We start from the raw sequence: 15,672 nt of genomic DNA, 5'->3' as shown, positions 1-15,672 counted from the left end.
ATTTTTTTGAGATTTATTCCATGTGTGTCAATAGTTCCTTTTTCTTTGCTGGGTAGCATTCCATTTTATGAATATATCACAGTTTGCTTATTCACTTGTTGATGGACATTTGGGTTTTAGTTTTTTGCTCTAATGAACAAAGTTATGAATATCTTTGGATGGACATATTTTTCATTTCTCTTGGATAAATGCTTATGAGTTGAATGTCTGGGTCATAGGATAGGTATATGGTTAACTTTCTAAGACACTATTAATCTGTTTTTACAAATGTGTTATACCATACCATTTTTATATTCCCACCAGCAGTGTATGAGACTTCCATTTGCTCCATATCCTCACTAATTCTTGGTGTGGTCAGTGTTTTTTGTTTTAGTCATTCTAATGGGTATGTATAGGTATCTTGTGCTTTTAATTTTCATTTCCCTTGTGGCTAATGATAATAGGCTTTTTCCATGGGCTTATTTGCCACTCATATAGCTTCTTCGGTGGTGTCCAATCTCTTGCCCATTTTGGCGGGAGGAGGGGGAGTTATTTGTCTTATTGTTGAATTATAACAGTTTTTAATATATCATAGATACAACCTTTTGTCAGATATGTTTTACATATAGTTTCTCCAACTCCATAACTTGCCTTTTCATTTTCTTAGTCTTTTGAAAAGTTTTAAACTTCGATGAGATATAATTTTTAAGTTTATTCCAATGTTTGTTTGTTTTCCCATTTGAGTAAACTTAGGTAGTCGGTGTCTCTCAAGGAATTCATTTTATCTTAGTGGTCGAACTTAACGAGCATGAAGTTGTTCATGAGTATTTCCTTATTCTTTAATATCTGTAGAATGCGTAGTGATGTGCTCTCCCTTATTCCCAGTGTTGGCCGTTGACATGTTCTTTTTTTCCTAACCAGGCTGGCTATCAATTTTGTTGATCTTGTCAGAGAATCAGGTTTTTCTTACTGATTTCTCTCTAATGTTTTTTGTTTTCTATGTCAGTGATTTCTGCTCTGATCATTATTTTTCTTCTGATTACTTGGGGGTTTAATTGGCTATTTTCTCATTTCTCAGGGTGGTTCTGAAGATCATTTATTTGAGATCTTATTTTTTAAAAGGTTTATTTATTTATTTTAGAGAGAGAGAGCACACAAGCAGGGGGAGGGACAGAAGGAGAGGCAGAGAATCTCAGGCCGACTCCCTGCTGAGCTCAGGGCCTGATGTGGAGCTCTGTCTCACCACCCTGGCTCATGACCTGAGCCCAAATCAAGAGTCAACCGCTTAACCAACTGATCCACCCAGGAGCCCCGAGATCTTATTTTTTAATATGTTTGATGCTGTAAATTTCCCTCTAATTGCTGTCTTAAGCCTTGTCACACACATTTTGGTATGCTGTATTTTCAGTTCAAAATACTTTCTGATTTATCTTTTCATTTCATCCTTGACCCATGAGTTATTTAGAAGTGTATTATTTAGTTTCCAAATACTTGGGGATTTCCCAAATGTTCTTTCTGTTTTTTATTTCTACTCCAATACAATTGTAGTTAGAGAACATACTTTATATGATTTGAATCCTTTTAAATTTATTAAGACTTGTTTTTGGCCCAGAATATAGTTTATGTTGCTAAATATTCCTGTGCATCTGAAAAGAATGTTCTGTAAAATATCAACTAGGTTAAGTTAATGGTGATGTTTAAGTCTTCTCTGTCCTTACAGATTTTCCGTCTACTTATTCTATCAGTTATAAAAGGGATGTTGAAACCTCTGACTATAATTGTGAATATGTCTGTTTCTCCTTTGAGTTGTCAGTTTTTGCCTTATGTATTTTGAAATTCTTTTAGGTGCTTAAACATTTAGGAGTATATGCTATCTTGCCTAATTGACTCTTTTGTCATTATGAAGTGACTCTCTTTATCCCTGATAATGTTCCTTGATTTGGAATCTACTTTGTTTGATATTAATATAGCCAGTACAACTTTCTCTTGATTAGTGTAAGCGTGCTATATCTTTTACCATCTATCATGCAATAAATTTTGTCCCCTCCTCTATTCATATTTGAAGCCCTGATGCCAAGGTGGCTGTGTTTGGAAATAGGGCTGTTAAGATGGTAATTAAGGTTGAATGGGGTCGTAAGGGTAGGTCCCTAATCCAATAGAATTGGTGGTCTTGTGAGAAGAGGAAGAGATGTCATCAGGAATATGGGTACACGGAGAAAGGCTGTGTGAGGACATGGTGAGAAGATAGCCATCTGCAAGCCTATGTGTCTTTATATTTAAAATGTGGGGTTTTTTTGTGGGCAGTATACAGTGGAGTCTTCCGTAACAATTTCTCCCTTTTAATTGAGATGTTTATGCCATTTACATTTTTGCTTTGTCTGCCTTCTTTTATTTTTTTAAGATTTTGTTTTTTAAGTAATCTCTACACCCAACATGGAGCTCAAACTCACAACCCTGAGATCAAGAGTCACTTGCTGTACTAACCGAGCCAGCCAGGCGCCCCACATCTGCCTGCCTTTGGATTAACATCTTTTATTATCCTGTGTTATTTTCTTAGGTGGCTTCTTAGCTCTTTCTCTTTGCCTTTTTAGTGGTTGTTTTCAAATTTACAGTATACATCTTTAACTTACTACAGTCTGTCTTTAGGCAGTAGTATACCATTTCATCTATAGTGTAAGAATTTTGCAACAATAGACTTCCATTTCTCCCTCCTGGTTTTTGTGCTATTGTTGTCATATATTTTACTTCTGTATATGTTATAAATACCAAAACATATTGTTTGTTTTTTTGTTTAAATAATTATCTTTTATAAAGAGATTTTTTTAAGGTAGAAAAAAATCTTTTATTTTTACCAACCCATTTGCCATTGCCAGTGCTCTCTTCATTCTTTTGTGTAGATTCAGATTTTTTCTGGTATCAGTTTCTTTCTTCCCTAACGATATCCTTCAACATCTGTTGTAGTGCTGGTCTATTGGTGATGACGTTCGTCAACTTGGGTATGTCTGAAAAAATACTCGCCTTCACCTTTGAATGATATTTTCACCACGTATAGCATTCTGTGTTAATAGGCTTTTTTTTTTCTTTCAGTTCTCTTAATAGCATTGCTTCACTGTCTTCCAGATTGCTTGGTTAGCCATGAGAAGTCGGCTGTCATTCTTTTTTTTTGATTTTTTTTTTTTTAAAGATTTTATTTATTTATTTGACAGAGATAGAGACAGCCAGCGAGAGAGGGAACACAAGCAGGGGGAGTGGGAGAGGAAGAAGCAGGCTCATAGCGGAGGAGCCTGATGTGGGGCTCGATCCCATAACGCTGGGATCACGCCCTGAGCCGAAGGCAGACGCTTAACGACTGTGCCACCCAGGCGCCCCATCGGCTGTCATTCTTATGTTAGTTGTTCCGTATGTAATGTGTCCCCTTTTGTCTGGATGTTTTTAGGATCTTCTCTGTTGCTGATTTTGAACAGTCTGGTTATGAGGTTCCTTGATGTAGTTTCCTTCATGTCTCTTGTGTTTGGACTTCATTGAGCTTCTTGGATCTGTGGGCTTATAGTTTTCATCAAGTGTGGAAAATTTTCAGTCATTATATTTTCAGTTTTTTTCCTTGTCCCTGTATATTTTCAATTTTTTTTTCTTGTCCCCACCCTCCTGTCAGGAACTCCAGTTACATGTATATTGGCTATTTGAAGTTGTCCAACCATGGTTCACTGGTCATCTATTAGTTTTTTCCAGTCTTTTTTTTTTTTCTTTCTGTGTTTTATTTTAGATAGTTTCTATTGTTATGTATTCAGGCTCACTCTTTTCTTCTGTACTTAATCTTATCCAGTGTATTGTTCACCAGACATTGTATTTTTTCTTCTCTAGATACCTTCCCTGTGTCTAGTTAGCATACTGAAGCTTTTTTTAACCTTGAATATATCAAATATAGTTATAATAAAACAATTTTAATGTCTTCGATTCTGTCATCTATGTTATTTTTATTATTTTCCTCTTCTTTATGGTTAATATTTTCCTGCCTCTTTAAATGCCTGTTAAGTTTTTTCTGGAATTTAAACATTGTGAATTTTACCTTGTTGGATGCTGAATGTGCGCGCGTGTCTATATGTGTCTGTCTGTGTCTCCTTATAAATATTCTTGAGCTTTGTTCTAGCATATAGTTAAATTACTGGGAGTAGTTTCCTCCTTTGGAGGCCTACTTTTAAGCTCTGTTAGGTGGGATCAGACTAGCCTTTAGTCTCTGGCTAATTTTGCCTCAGGAGTGAAGCAATACCCTCCTGAGTTCTCCGCCTGATGTACTGTGAATTCACAAAGTTTTTCCACTCCGACTGTTGGGAACACAAACTATTTCTGGCCCTCGGTGAGTTCTAGGCATTGCTTCCCCCTTCTTCTTTCAGGTAGCTCCTTTCTGCAGCCTTGGCTAGTTTCCTCACATGCACCTCCTAATTAGCATTCAGCTGAAGACTCAAAGAGACCCTGTGCACATCTCTGTGCAGCTCTAGGTCTGGCAGTCCGCCTCCCTGTGAGCTCCAGCCGCACTGGTCTTCCCTACTCTGCCCTGTGTCTCCACCCTGCTCTGAGGCCTGGAAACTCTCCAAGCAGCCATCTGGGCTCATTGCAGGTTTCCCTCTCCCAGGGATCATTGTCTTGTGATGTCAAGTGTCTGAAAACCATTGTTTTATATGTTTTGTTCTTTTGTTTGTTAGTTTATTTTGGGTGTGGGAGGGGAGATATAAATTTAGTCCCTGTTACTCCATCTTGGCCCACAGTAGAAGTCCAAGAGCATATTATCTATTTTTAAAAATACTTTCTAGTATACATTTTCTTACTATTCAGTGCTAGTGGACAGTAATACAAATAACTTTTATGTATTGATCTTATATTAAGCAACTTTGCTATGTCACGTGTCAGGCTGGTTTTGTTGCAGTAGCAACTCTGCAACCTCAAGGACTTTCGGTGACAGATGTTTATTTTTCACTCCTGATACATCCATCTCTGGCCATCTGAAGTTTTGCTCCACATCTTTATTTTGGGATTCACACTGAAGGAACAGTGTTCAGTGGGTTGTGACTTTCTCAGAGCAGAGAGAAAAGGTTGAATAATGCAATAAATCTTTAAACTGCTCCTCTTAAGGCGCATATATTACTTATGCTCACATTTTATTGGCCATAAAAAGTCACATGGCCAAATCTGATGTCCATGGTACAGGGAGGGAAGTATAAACAGTGAAACGTTTGAGCTAGCTCGTACAGGCTCATGAGAGCTCCCTGTACACCTCTCTTTCCAACACCATGTTTAGTGGTATCACATTGGTAACTTGAAATCCGGTATAGTGGGAGTATTTACACCATGTAAATTGGAAAATAAAGCAAATCAGCACTTTTTTCCTGGAGAGCTAGTTGTTAAACTTTTAGTAGCAAATCCCTGGGTATATGCCCCTTTTAGGAGTAGCAGTTAATAGGTGGGAACAAGATTATTTTCTGTCACATTTAATTTCAATAATTTGTTAGTTCGTATGTTTACATTTTACTAGCTATGACTTCTAATGCAGGGTTAAATAGGAAGGAGTTGTGATCAAGGGCAAACTTTTCTTATTCCTGGTGTTAAAGGGAGTGTATTTTATTGAGTATAATGTTTGTTTTGAGTTTTTTGGAGATAGCATTTATCAGTTTAAGGAAAATTCTTCTCTTATTGATGTCACAGATTTTACATAATTGATCAGTTTTATCAAATGCTTTTTCTGCATTTATTGAGATGGTTTTTTAAAGTTAATATAATGCAAATTGCATTAACAGATTTTCTAATGTTGAACTAACCTTGCATTCCTGGGAGAAGCCCATCTTTTTTATGTTTTCTAGGATTCTGTATTTTATTTAGGAATTTGATACCTATACCTGAGTGAGTTTGGCCTGTAAGTTTACTTTCAGAAAGGTTTTGTTTGTTTATTTTAGCTTTATTAAATGAGCTGAATAATGTAGGAGTTAAGTAATACTGGAATTATTTCCATCTTAAATATTTGCTAGGACTTGATAGTGATTGCTTCTGGCCTTCAAATTTTCTTTGAGAGAAGATTTTAACTACTGATTGAGTTTTCTGATTGGCTATAGACCCATTCAGGTTTTCTTTTTTCTTTTTGTTGAGTCAGTTGGGGAAATTTATATTTTCCTAGGAATTTGTCCATCTTACCCATTTTCCAAGATTTTGGCATAAAATTATTCCTCATGCTCAGTTGTCTTAATATCTGCTGTATCTGCAGTTCTCTCCCTTTCTTTTTTTTTTTTTTTTTTTTTTTAATGATTTTTTATTATATTATGTTAGTCACCATACAGTACATCCCCGGTTAGTTCTCTCCCTTTCTTATCAAACCCGTTATTGGTTTTTTTGTGTGTGCCTTGTCTCTCTTTCTTGATCACTCTTGCCAAAGGTGTGTCCATTTTATTGGTCTTTTTGAAGAACCAGATTTGAGTTTTGTTGATCCTCTTTATTAGGGATTGGCAACTAAGGCCTGTGGAACAAATCTGGCTGAGGCCTGCTGTTTTCTGTGACCAACAAACTAAGAATGGTTTTTGTATCTTAGAAGTGTCACATATATTTTAAAACACACACAAAGAAAAAGATGCTACAGAAAGCATATACGGCCCATGAAACCTGCAGTATTTTCTCTCTGGCCCTTTGCATACAGTTTGCCAACCTGTGAGTGGTTTCTGTGCACATCTGGGCCACCATAGTGCTGTACACCAGAATCTTAACCTCTGTTTTCTACGTATTTGTTTTGTTCGCTGGCAGTTAGTCAAGCAGTGGTTGGTACCAGTAGTTTATGAAAAATGGATGGGAATAGATATGGAAAATTGAAAAACTATGTCTAGCAATGTAGAAGATCACCATTATTCTGTTTTAGCGGTGGGGTATCTCTTAGCATCTTGCAGAGCACCAGTGTTCTTTGGCACAGTAGTTCGAGAGCAGCTATGAATTTAGTTACATTGATCTCACTGTCTCATCCATAGAAATCCTGGATCCTGGAAAGTGATCTTCTCTTCTGGGAGCTAAAAGGAAGTCAACTTTATCGTGTTCGTTGTAAAGCAAACAAAAATGATTTCATACTGCATCATCCAAGTTTCTTGCCAGGATTAATTCGTGGTTCACCGTATCTTTTAAAGACTGCCTGTCACCTTTTTTTTTTTTTTTTTCCTATTCACCAGTGCCTTTTGCTTACGGAGGGAGTGGACTTTACCTCTTTTACTTGTTCTTCAAGTCACTTTCCTCCAGGGTTTCTTCCCTTTTTTCTGTACCCTTTCAGGGTAGTCGTATTTACACCATTGATTCAGACACTGCATGTAGATTGAATAATTCTTCCAAATTTGCCCCTATTTTTAATCTCATTCCTAGACTTTAGACCCATGAGCTTAAGCTGGACGTCAATGCTATGTCTCATAGGCACCTCAGGTTCAATCTGAATTCAGTCCTTTTTACTCCTAGTCTACTCTTACTTTGCTTTTTATTTTTTTTTTTATCCATCTCTCTGCCTCTAATATATTTTCCCTCTGCCTTCTGACACCCCCCCCCACCAAGTACTGTTCGATCCACTGTGGCAGCTATAATCTTTCTAATACACAGACTCAGCAGGCTTCATGTTTTGCTGCTGCCCCTCTTGCTCTTTGTATTCTAGTAGTACAGTGCACCACTTCCCTGAATGTTCCTGCCTACTTGGGTCTTTGCTTGTGCTGTTGTTTCTGTCTGCTTAAAACACCCTCTCCCTTTTCACCTGTCTGGGAAAGACATCCGGTGAAGCTTGGTTCGGGCATCATCTCTTTTGCGAGGCCTCTCTGACTCAAATACAGTCAGCCCTCCTTCCTGCGTTCATATTCTGCTTTGTAGAACAAAACCTTCACTGTGGTGCTTGGCTTTTCTCAGTATACCCATTGTCTGCGTATCTGTCTCGCCTGTGAACTGAGTTCCTGACACACACGAGCCGTGCCTGCCTCTATGTCATCAACTTCTATCTGGCACCTGTTAGGAACCTCATATATTTGATGAAAGAACAAATGAACAAAAAAAAATTATACTCAGAATACGTGTTTACAGCGAGAGTGGTTTTGTATGATAAAGAAGAACAAGCTAATTAAGACAGCAATGGAAACTTCCCTCTCCCCATCCCTTCCACCTCATCATAAGGTTCATTTTGGCAGAATAAGGAGGAGTAGCCGATTCTATGTCATTTCCCACAACCACCCACTTTTGTAGAGGCTAGCATTCACTTTGGTCCTGGCGTGATCGACAACCTGATGAACCCAGACAAGACTAAGATAAACTACTTGTCCTCCAGTAGAATAAATATTTCAAATAAAGTCAACCCACGAAAGTCAGGCCAAACAGCTATTGATTGCTAAAAGCCTGAACTTAAGCCCAATGAATATTCCAAAGTTCACCTCCATGCAGCCTGCCTAAATGGTGATCAATATGCAATTACTGCCCCCTTAAACGTGTCTTACACTGCCTACGTGAAGAAGGGTTTTACTTTTTAAATCTTTTGTTTGTTGAATTTGCTTAGGCAGGAAAAAAGAGGGAGACTTGGCTAAATCAGAGTCTTTTACTTTTAGTATTTCCAACAATTCTGTTTTATTTGTGAAATGGTTTGAATGTATGCTGCATGATAACGGCAGGTGCCCGGGGACATGACCATCCTTCATTTCAGGAAGCCTTTTCCTAGTGACTAAACAATGAGGATATTATAGCTTGGTTTCCTAATTTCTGCTCACATCGTTATGTGCCCTAGTCATAACCTTTGCAAATTCAGGTTTGTGAAGTAGGATACTCAAGTCCAGCTGCAGTGAAAACAAATACATTATTTGCCTAGCTTCCTGTTAGAATTCCAGCTTGGTCCAAAAAATCCTTTTCTGCTGAATTTGGAACCTTGTTTACCCTGCTCCTGATATTTAAGATTTCATGTCTCGCAAATATGCCTTTTTTTTTTTTATACCAGTATGGTGTGCAAAGCTCTTTGTCATTTTTCACTTACACCATTGTCATGGTCTCCTAACTCTCCTCCCTGCCCCCCACTCTGTCTTCCCTCTAGTGCCTTCATCACAGGGCCGCCAGAATAAGCTTTCTAGAATGTATCCATCCAGTGCCCTTTTTTCAACATTTCATGTCTTCTCAACATCTGTGAACCCAGGGGCCCCGGCAGCATGTCTAGGGCCTCTTGTGACCTCTGCCCGCCTCTCCTTAGTCATCTGCCAACCCCGGTCATTCACAGCTACCTCTGCTTCCCCTAGGTGGCACGCTCTTACAGCCTCCCATACGTTTGCATGTGCTGCGTACCCACACTGTCACCAGTGGCACCACTCTCTCCTCTCTGCCTGGCAAATGCTCATTCTTCAGATTGCATTCAGATATTACTGTCCACGTGACACCTTCACTAACTTCTCCCAAATAAAATTAATTATCTCCACCGCTCACCATCTTGGACTTAATTTCCATTGCTTTGGGCTTTTGAAATTATTTTTATTTAACTGTCCTTAAATTGCTTACAGACAGGGAGCTTAGAATTGCCAGCAGCTAGTGTAGCGCCTGCTGGACGAAGGCACATGCTCGGTAGTAACCTTTTATTTCCTTTTAAACTCAGTAGCTGTGTTGAATGTCATTTGTGAGTATCTGTGGGTTGTTTTGATTAAGTCTCTGGCAAGGGGAGTAAAGGTAAGAATGTTTACAATACATCCTTGGTCTTTTAAGGTTGGCATCAAATAAGATGTCCAACTATCTCAGTTTGTCCGGGGCTGAGAGGTTTCCCAGGATATGGTACTCTCAATGCTAAGAGTGGGACAGTCTCAGGTAAACCAGGGTGGGCTAGCACCAAGGGGCGCTGTCAACAAGCTCTTTACGTACCCCCTCTTTCTTTCACTCACTGGGACTCAATTTTGGTTGGCTAGTCTGACCTAAGATAAGCATGCCTTGTCATCTTTAGCACTTCAATAATACAATGTCTTAATATTGTTTCCTTTGCAAAAGACTATCCAAAGGGATGTTATTTCTGATTCCTTTTCTTTGGCTTTCAGATGAGAAATTGGGTGGAGGGCTTTGGGTTACGTTATTACCACCTGTTTGGTCAGGCTTGCCTCCCGTTGCCTGGTAATCACCTTACTCCAGCTGTCCATTCTCCCCTTTTATATCTTTAGTATCCTTATCACCATTGGCTTCTTGATGCTCTAAAAATATGATCGAATTGTCCATATTCTTAAAATAATAATTTTTAAAAATCTTAGCCTGGTTTTCCTCTCAAGCTGATGGACTTTCTTCTCCAGGCTTTACTAGGAGTAGCTCATTCTCACTCCTTACTCTCTCACCTGCTTTCAGATATTTACATATATATCTGTCTTTTCTTGTACTCCCCCAAATATACATAATCTCTCTCTCCCTCTAAAGTAACTAACACATAATGGTCTCAGAACAAGTATGTTGAATTATATCTTCTCAACTCCTAGAACCTCCTAGACCTCCTTGGACACAAGACAAGGTGGCATGGCTTTTAGTATAGCCCATGTTTTCTCCTCAGATCTAAGCTAGGAATACCATTCCTGTCCACTTCAAAAATGCCTGCCTTCTGTCTGTTCTTTGACCGTGCCAGCCCATTTCCACCTTAGGGCCTTTGCACGTGCTATTCCTTCTGCCTTTAATATTTTGCCCTTAAAATGTACAAGACTGATTCATCTCAACACTCAGATCTCAGTACAAATGTTACCCCTAAAGAGGCCTTCCTTAATAACCTAACCTAAAATATCCTCTTCATTCATTCTTTTACACTGCATTATTTCCATAACACTTAACACTATCCAGTATCTTGACTTTCCATTTGTCTCCTGCAGTTAGAATGTAAGCTCCATGAGGACTGGGACTTGATCTGTCCTATTCACATGAGATGTATCCAGTAAATATTTGTAGATGTGAATAATACATAGGGGAAAAAGTCATTTGCCAATTTCTACTTTTGCCTGATTATTTCATATTAATTTAGTCTCCCTAAATAGATTTACGTGTTTTTGAAAGCAGAAGCCATGTCTTAATTTTTGTTTTTCTCTTGTGTCTACTATAGTACTGAGTAAGTCCTCAGTGAATACTGAATATTGGCTTGGTTGGTTGATTTACCAGGTATACTAAGATATGAAATGATTGACTCGTTCCTCTCTATCTCATAGAGTGTTAAAGACTGTAAGGTTATAGAAAATTATAGTTCTTAGAGAACTGTTTGCAAGAACAGTAGTCAGTGGCAGGGGAAAAATCACCTTTTTTCTTGAAAACAATTTAACTTTCCTAAGTCTAAAGAGTAATGCATGTTTATTATGGAAAAATGAAAGATACTGAAAAATAGAGAAAGGAATAATAAGATGCAGAAAGCACTTGACAAAACCCAACACCTTTCATGAGAAAAACACCTAAACTAGGAATAGAAGGGAACTTCCCCAACCTTTCATATTAGAGCATCCACAAAAAATCCACAGCTAATATCATTCTTAATGGTGAAAGACTGCATGCTTTCCCCCTAAGATCAGCAACAAGACCAGGATGTCCTCCTTCACCACCTATATTCAGCATTTTACTGGAGGTTCTAGCCAGGGCAGTTAAGCAAGGAAGTGAAATAAAAGGCATGCCGATTGGAAAGGAATAAGTAAAACTATTTCTATTTGCAAATGATGTTATCTTAAGTCAGTAGACAGTCCTAAAGAATCCACCAAAAATTATAGTACTAATAAGTGAGTTCAGCAAGGTTGCAGGATAATATAAAGATTAATGTACAAAAGTCAGTTGTACACTTGCAATGGACAGTCCAAAAATAAAACTATGAAGACAGTTCCATTTACAATAGCATCAAGAATACAATACCTAGGAATAAATTTAACAAAAGAATTACAAAATTTATACTCTGAAAACTACAAAACATTGTTGAAGGAAATTAAAGGAGAGCTGATAAATGGGAAAATATTTCATATTCATGGATCAGAAGGCTTAATATTGTGAAGATGGCAGTACTCCCCAAAATGATCTACAGATCCAGCACAGTCCCTATCGAAAAGCCAGCTGACTTCATTGTAGAAATTGACACGCTGATCCTAAATTCACATGGAATTGCAGGGGACCTAGAATAACCAGATAGTCTTGAAAAAAGAACAATGTAGGATTCCCAGTTTTTATTTTTTATTTATTTTTTTAATTCTTTTTTTTTTTTTAAGATTTTATTTATTTATTTGACAGAGAGCAGCCAGCGAGAGAGGGAACACAAGCAGGGGGAATGGGAGAAGCGGGCTTCCAGCAGAGCAGAGAGCCCAATGCGGGGCTTGATCCTAGGACCCTGGGATCACGCCCTGAACTGAAGGCAGATGCTTAACGACTGAGCCACCCAGGCACCCCGCCCCAGTTTTTAAACTTACTACAAATCAGTGGTTGGTAATCAAGACAGTGTGGTACTGACATAACTTAATAGAATATACTTGAGAATCCAAAGATAAAACTGTGTGTCTGTGGTCAGCTGATTTGCAACAAGAATACCAAGACCATGGAATGGGGAAAGAATAGTCTTCTATAAATGGTACTGGGACCATTGGATATCCCTATGCAAATGAATGAAGTTGTACCATTATCTCACACTACATACAAAGATGAACTCAAAATGAATCAAAGAACTAAATATTGGAACTTAAACTTTTAAACTCTTCAAAGCAAATGTAGACAAACTCTTAAAAGCAAACATCTTCATGTCATTGGATTTGGCGATGGTTTCTTAGCTCTGACACCAAAAATACAGGTAACAAAAGACAAAACAGATGAGTTGGACTTCATCAAAATTAAAAACTGGTGTGCTTCTAAAGATACCATCAGGAAAGTGAGAAGGTGACCCCTAGAATAGAAGAAAATATTTGTAAACGATATATCAAGGACTTGTATCCAGAATAAAGAGCTCTTACAACTAAGTAATAAAAAGAATTAACTAATTAAAAAATGGGAAAAGGATCTGAATAGACATTTCTCTGAAGAAGATATGCAAATTTGTAATAAGCACATGAAAAGATGCTTGACAGCATTAGTTATCTGGGAGATGCAAATTAAAACCACAATGAGATACCATTTCACACCTACTAGGATGGCTAGAACCAAGAGTTCAGCTGACAACTATTGGTAAAGATGTGGAGAAGTCAGAACGCTTACACATTGCTGGTGGGCATGTCAAATGGTGCAGCCAATTCCGAAAAAAGTCTGATGGTTCCTCAGAATTACTATATGCCCCAGCAATTCCACTTCTAGGTATACATACATCCAAGAGAAATGAAAACATATGTCCACTCAAAAACTTGTACATGAATGTTTTTAGCAGCATTATTCATAATAGCCAAAAGGTAGAAACACCCCCACTGGTCATCAGTGGATGAACAAATAGACAAATTGTGGCATATCCATACAATGAACTATTAATTCAGCCACAGAGAAGAAGGAAGTACTGACACGTGCTACAGCATGGATGAATCTTGAAAACATGCTGTGGGAAGGAAGCCAGCCACAAGACCACATATTGTATGATACCCTTTACTTCACATGTCCGGAATAGGCAAAGCCATAGAAACAGAAAGTAGATCAGTGGTTGCTGGGATGAGATGGGGAGGGGGGAAGGGGAGTAACAGCCAAAATAGGGGATTTCTTGTCAGGATAATAAAAATGTTCCATAATTGACTATGGTGATAGTTGCATATATCTATGAATGTACTAAAATTCATTGAATTGTACATTTTAAGTGGGTGAATTGTATATGAATTATATTTTGATTAAAGCTGTTAAAAGAAAGAAAAAGGAATAATAAGGCAATTCGTAGTCCCACCACCCTGAAATAAGCTCTGTTAGCATTTTGATCTGTTTCTTCCCAGTCTTTTTTTAACGTGTACTTTTCACATAATTGAGGAAATGCTTCATATAGAATTTTGAATATTATCTTTTGTGCTTATCATTCTGACCATAGGACCTCGTTCATTTTATTATAGACTTTGCTAATTATTAACAAGTATGTAATATTCTGTGTAGATCTGCCATTATGTAATAATTTTCTCATTGGTGGCCATTCAAGTTGTTTTGTTTTTTCTTTCTTTTTCCCCCATTATAATGAGAACTCCCCCCCCCCTTTTTTGGAGACTAGAACATCCCCATGAAGTGCTTATATGAAACCTCTTTTGTTCCCAGAGAAAAGAAGATCTCCCGGAGCAGTGCCCTGAAAGTGCTGGACCATGCCATGATTGGACCTGAGGGCACAGACAATTGCCATAAGTTTGTTGATATTCTTGGCTTACGAACCATCTTTCCCCTCTTTATGAAATCTCCCAGGAAGATCAAGAAAGTGGGAACCACTGAGAAGGAGCATGAAGGTAAGGTTCGCTGGAGAGTCAGCCTACTTCAGGTGCATTAGGAAGAATCGGGGGAATGAGAGCTACTTTGAATAGCTATGTGTGCGGTTGAGGAGCTGACTCTGAGACTGAAGAGCGCCACCTTTTCTTTTCTTCCCTTTTTCTATGCATGGAAATGCAGCCCGGAGAGCCCAGATCATTGATGGTCTTTGTTGTGTTGGTTCTCTGCTTCCTTAAATCCTAGTGGTTCCATTTCCTTCTGGCCTATTAATAAGTCTGTGCGTGAGGGTTTTGTTTTCTTCACCGTAATTTGTAGTGAGGTGTCTCTCTGATGGAAGACCCTTTTGAAAAGAGTAATGAGGTGGCAACACATGTCACCTCCAGAGTGGTGCTTTCATGTATTTCTGTATTAAAGTATGATTCAGCCAACATCAGGAATTGCCGAAATAAACTATTTACAGCCCAGGTTCCCCTTTTTATGTTTCTCCTCCCTGATGGTGCACACTCCCAGCAAAATGCTGCCATGAATTGCGATGCTGTAACCAGAGTAGTTACTGCTTGGCCAATCTCCTCCTGCTATTGTCTGGTGGCCTGCTGCATCCCTCCCCCCTGTAAGTAGCTGCAGTGCAATCTGGAAGGCCAGGAATTTATGAGCATTGACGGTTCTGCTGGAGACTAACAGACACTTGCACTGGGGAATTTACATGGTTGGATGGTTATTTTAAAGTGTGGGGAGGGGACAGAGAGGGGGCTGAGAAGCTGGTGTGTGTGAGAGAGGAGAAAAACCCGAGCTGATTGGCTCATTTGGTTGTCTTGTCTGAAGTTAATGTTTGTTCCATGGTTTGGGTGATTTTTTTGTCCGTGATTGGTAGAATTGGTGTGGATATCTACAGGATCTTTTGCGTTCCTCACCCTCCTAGGTAAAAGTTTGAGAGTTCCTGTCTATCCCTTCTCAAATGGATTTGGCTTAGCCTATTCCAGCTCAGAGTGGCTAAAGGGAAGGTGAAGTGACTGTCTTCAGTGGTCACTTCCAGCGGTGTCTTCTCTGATCACATCAGCTCTCCAGAGACAACCGAAAGTCTGGTAGGGGTGGAACTGGCAGGGCAAAGAACTGGACTCATGATCTGAGAACAAGGAGAGAGTTCGGTTCACCCCCGGTCAGTTGTTGGCCACACACCAGTGGTGAACACGTTAACCCCACTGCCAGTCTGTGTTCTTTCCTCAATGGGAATTCAGCAAAATGAGGCCCTGGGAAAGGGAATGCGTTGTTTTGGAGATGTAAGAGACAAAGTTTTGCACACAGTCACCAGTCATTGAACACCTG

The 15,672-nt window shown here is 38.8% G+C and overlaps 1 protein-coding gene across 3 annotated transcripts in view; it reads left to right on the top strand.

The window, feature by feature from the left end:
- CTNNBL1 (catenin beta like 1) overlaps positions 1–15,672 on the top strand; it is a 158,212-nt gene that overhangs the window by 81,216 nt on the left and 61,324 nt on the right. For all 3 annotated transcript variants that reach the window (XM_057312532.1, XM_057312530.1, XM_057312531.1), the window contains exon 11: positions 14,188–14,369. In XM_057312532.1, the coding sequence (XP_057168515.1) occupies positions 14,188–14,369 (182 nt within the window). The remainder of the gene's footprint in view (positions 1–14,187; positions 14,370–15,672) is intronic.

This window comes from Ursus arctos, unplaced genomic scaffold, assembly GCF_023065955.2.
Source record: "Ursus arctos isolate Adak ecotype North America unplaced genomic scaffold, UrsArc2.0 scaffold_16, whole genome shotgun sequence".
Taxonomy (NCBI): Eukaryota; Metazoa; Chordata; class Mammalia; order Carnivora; family Ursidae; genus Ursus; species Ursus arctos.
This window is presented reverse-complemented; position numbering and strand designations above follow the sequence as displayed.